Source organism: Nelumbo lutea, chromosome 5 (genome assembly GCF_056320005.1).
Source record: "Nelumbo lutea isolate HS-2025 chromosome 5, American lotus-T2T, whole genome shotgun sequence".
Taxonomy (NCBI): Eukaryota; Viridiplantae; Streptophyta; class Magnoliopsida; order Proteales; family Nelumbonaceae; genus Nelumbo; species Nelumbo lutea.
Genome location: NC_142688.1, coordinates 4,124,082 through 4,127,469, shown reverse-complemented (window position 1 = coordinate 4,127,469; position 3,388 = coordinate 4,124,082). Strand labels below are relative to the sequence as shown.

Sequence of the window (3,388 nt, the reverse complement as noted above, 5' to 3'; positions counted from 1 at the left end):
AACACATTTTTATCATCTCTATCTATAATCTATATACCATTCCCCTTCCCCATACGCTTCACCAAAACAGAAGAATGAAAGGCTGGAAGCTATCCAATGTCTCACGAGTTATCTTATTAAATTTCTCTCAGACATGACTCAACAGTGATCATCAAAATAACGACAAAAAGATCACTTGGTTTTTAACTTCTGCCATATCACAAAATCCCATCTTTCAACTTGTCTCGGTAGCCCGTAGCGCATAGAGTCGAGCTTACTTTTGAGAAACGAAGGTTTGAAATAGCTTGGTTCCTTAGCCAGTAGCAGCTTCTCACTTTCTCAGTGCTCCCAGTCCCACTCTCCAGTACTGAAACCGAGCTTTTCATGGCGACGCCAGTTTCTATCGAGGTTTGGAACCCAAATGGAAAATACAGAGTCGTCAGCACCAAGCCCATGCCTGGGACCCGGTGGATTCGTCTCTTGACCGATCAGGATTGTCGGGTGGAAGTACGTAATCTACTTTCTCTTCGTGTCGGATGACTCGAATCGGTAAATTTCATCAATCCATCTATTATTTTCCGATGCGACTTCTAATCTATTTATGTTATTGCTTCTATAGATATGCACCCAGAGGAAAACCATCTTGTCTGTGGATGACATTCTCGCTCTCATAGGTGACAAGTGCGACGGTGTGATCGGGCAGGTTAGTTTCCTTTTTTTGTTTTCTAAGTCCTTTGTATCGACAGAAGAGGAGGGGTTTTTAAGAACTCTTTTTAGGTTTAAATTATTCGATTCTTCTGTTTATTGGTTTTGGTTTCAGTTGACAGAAGACTGGGGAGAGGTGTTATTCTCTGGACTTAGCAGAGCAGGCGGGAGAGCTTTCAGTAACATGGCTGTTGGCTACAACAACGTCGACGTTAATGCAGCCACTAAGTATGGAGTTGCCGTTGGCAACACTCCTGTAAGTTTTTCTTAATTTAATTCCTTTCTACTTTAGTCGGAACTCGGAAGGTTTATAAGATAACCGCATACTAGATTCATAAAATTCAGTTTTAAGTCTCAGCAGAAACACGTTCATACAGATTTGTTGAACTTGCATGGCTGCTCTCTCAGATTCAATATCTAGTAGTTCGAAGAACCAAGCCTTTGTTTCTTTTTGGGAGGTATATTGATTTGTATACTTGAAATGAGCAATAAATGCTTAACTTTTGGATCACCCCTCTTGTCTGTTTGCTAGGGTGTACTTACAGAGACAACAGCAGAGCTAGCAGCTTCACTTTCTCTTTCAGCAGCTAGAAGAATAGTTGAAGCAGATGAGTTCATGAGAGCTGGTTTATATGATGGATGGCTTCCTCATCTGTATGAATTATTACCCTTGGAAGTCTTCCTTCAAATATTCAGCCATACACTGATATGTACATAGATTACAAAGTACTCAAAGGCGGGAACAGCTACATGATTTGAGTTCATATCTCTGATAGGTTTGTGGGGAACTTGCTCAAAGGACAAACTGTGGGAGTAATTGGAGCAGGACGTATTGGATCTGCTTATGCTAGAATGATGGTAATATCTAATTATCCATCTTTTCTTACTCTTTAAAATTTTAAGTCAGGAAATTGTCTCTCCAACCTTGAAACAGATCACTTCTTTTCTGTGAACTGTGAACACCCATTTTTTTCAACTACTTTCTCCTCACATGCTTGGTTTATTAAATATCATGGCCTAATCCTGCTAGTCTTCTTCTTCAATAGGTTGAAGGGTTCAAAATGAACCTAATATACTATGATCTGTACCAAGCCACTAGGCTAGAGAAGTTTGTTACAGGTGTGTTAGGGTCAACCTTTCAGTTTTGATTGCTGTTAAATACTTCTTTCTTCAATACTTACTTGTCCCTCCTTTGCAGCTTATGGAGAGTTCCTCAAAGCTAGTGGTGAAGCGCCCGTCACCTGGAGAAGAGCTTCAACCATGGAAGAAGTCCTCAGAGAAGCTGATGTGGTAAGAAACCTTGTGCTCTAGACCTTCAACCTAATTCTAGCATTGTGGTTTAAACCAAACCTCAAGATGTGTGAAAGATCAACCTTCATTGCATGTTCAAGTATTAGAACTGATAGAGTGGTATACTTGTAGAACATCTGGGTTGCTTCAATGATCCTAAACCAGATTATCAAATAATCTTGAACTAAATGGGGTGTGATTTGTGCTTTTTGCAGATAAGTCTTCATCCTGTCTTGGATAAAACAACGTACCATTTGGTCAACAAAGAGAGGCTCTCAATGATGAAAAAGGTGAACTCTATATGGGCTTTGTTTTTTATATGCTTCATGAATCACATAAAGAAATATGAGCACAAATGGATTGAAATCAAAACCTTCTGCTGGTTATAGGAGGCAATTTTGGTAAATTGTAGTAGAGGCCCTGTGATTGATGAAGCTGCCTTGGTGGAACATCTGAAAGAGAATCCAATGTTTCGAGTTGGTCTTGATGTCTTTGAGGTAACCACTTTGCTTACTACTCCAGAATGTTAACCATGGACCTTAATTGTGAAGTGAAGCTCCTAAGTTTTGCTCTTTTGTTTGAACGCTCTTACTCAACAGGAGGAACCTTACATGAAACCTGGCCTTGCTGACATGAAAAATGCCATTGTGGTGCCCCATATTGCTTCTGCTTCCAAGGTAAAAGCAACCCCTAAAGCAGATGCACACCAACCATACTGAACAAAGATATGCATACTCTCGCCTAGACTACTCTTAGTCTTAGAGACTACCTAATTGAACATATTCCCTGATTGTAGTGGACTCGTGAAGGAATGGCAACACTGGCTGCTCTGAATGTCCTGGTACGTCCAACAAATTCGAACAACAAGACTCGGATTCTGCTCAACTTGATTACATCTAGCATCTGTGCTGATATTCTTTTGTTGAGGATGCCACTGGACTTATATATCGTCGAATAATTTAAATGTTCTGTTTGTGCTTTCTTTTTTTTATCCTTTTTTTCTCTGTTTATAGGGGAAGATTAAAGGATACCCAGTTTGGTCTGATCCAAACCGAGTAGAACCATTCCTGAATGAAAACTCCCCACCGCCCGCTGCTTGTCCGAGTATTGTAAATGCAAAAGCCTTAGGTACAGAGTTTTAGCCTTTAAACCAAACAATTTGTAGATTTTTTTGCAGGCTTTGTCTAATCTGCTTTGTTCTTCCTTTTTTGTAGGCTTAACTGCTTCAAAGCTTTAAGGGCTAAAAGCTTCAGAATGCTCAGTGATTCTTCAGTTCTTAAAAGGAGAAAAAGAGAGCGACTAAGGATGTATATTTGCTTTACATTGTGTTATGAACTGGCTTCATTGTTTGCTTTTTCTATATATATATATATATATATATACGAACTATTTAAAGTTCTTTTTTTTTTCCAAA

General features: G+C 39.4%; 1 protein-coding gene across 1 annotated transcript; it reads left to right on the top strand.

Annotated features, from left to right (window-relative positions):
* Positions 1 to 3,388, top strand: HPR (hydroxypyruvate reductase). The gene is made up of 13 exons (XM_088945036.1): positions 1 to 486; positions 599 to 682; positions 800 to 940; positions 1,217 to 1,338; positions 1,461 to 1,542; positions 1,731 to 1,803; positions 1,883 to 1,974; positions 2,190 to 2,264; positions 2,364 to 2,471; positions 2,574 to 2,651; positions 2,771 to 2,815; positions 2,988 to 3,102; positions 3,189 to 3,388. The coding sequence occupies exons 1-13, from the start codon at positions 364 to 366 to the stop codon at positions 3,209 to 3,211; spliced, it is 1,161 nt and encodes a 386-aa protein (XP_088801162.1). The 5' UTR covers positions 1 to 363; the 3' UTR covers positions 3,212 to 3,388.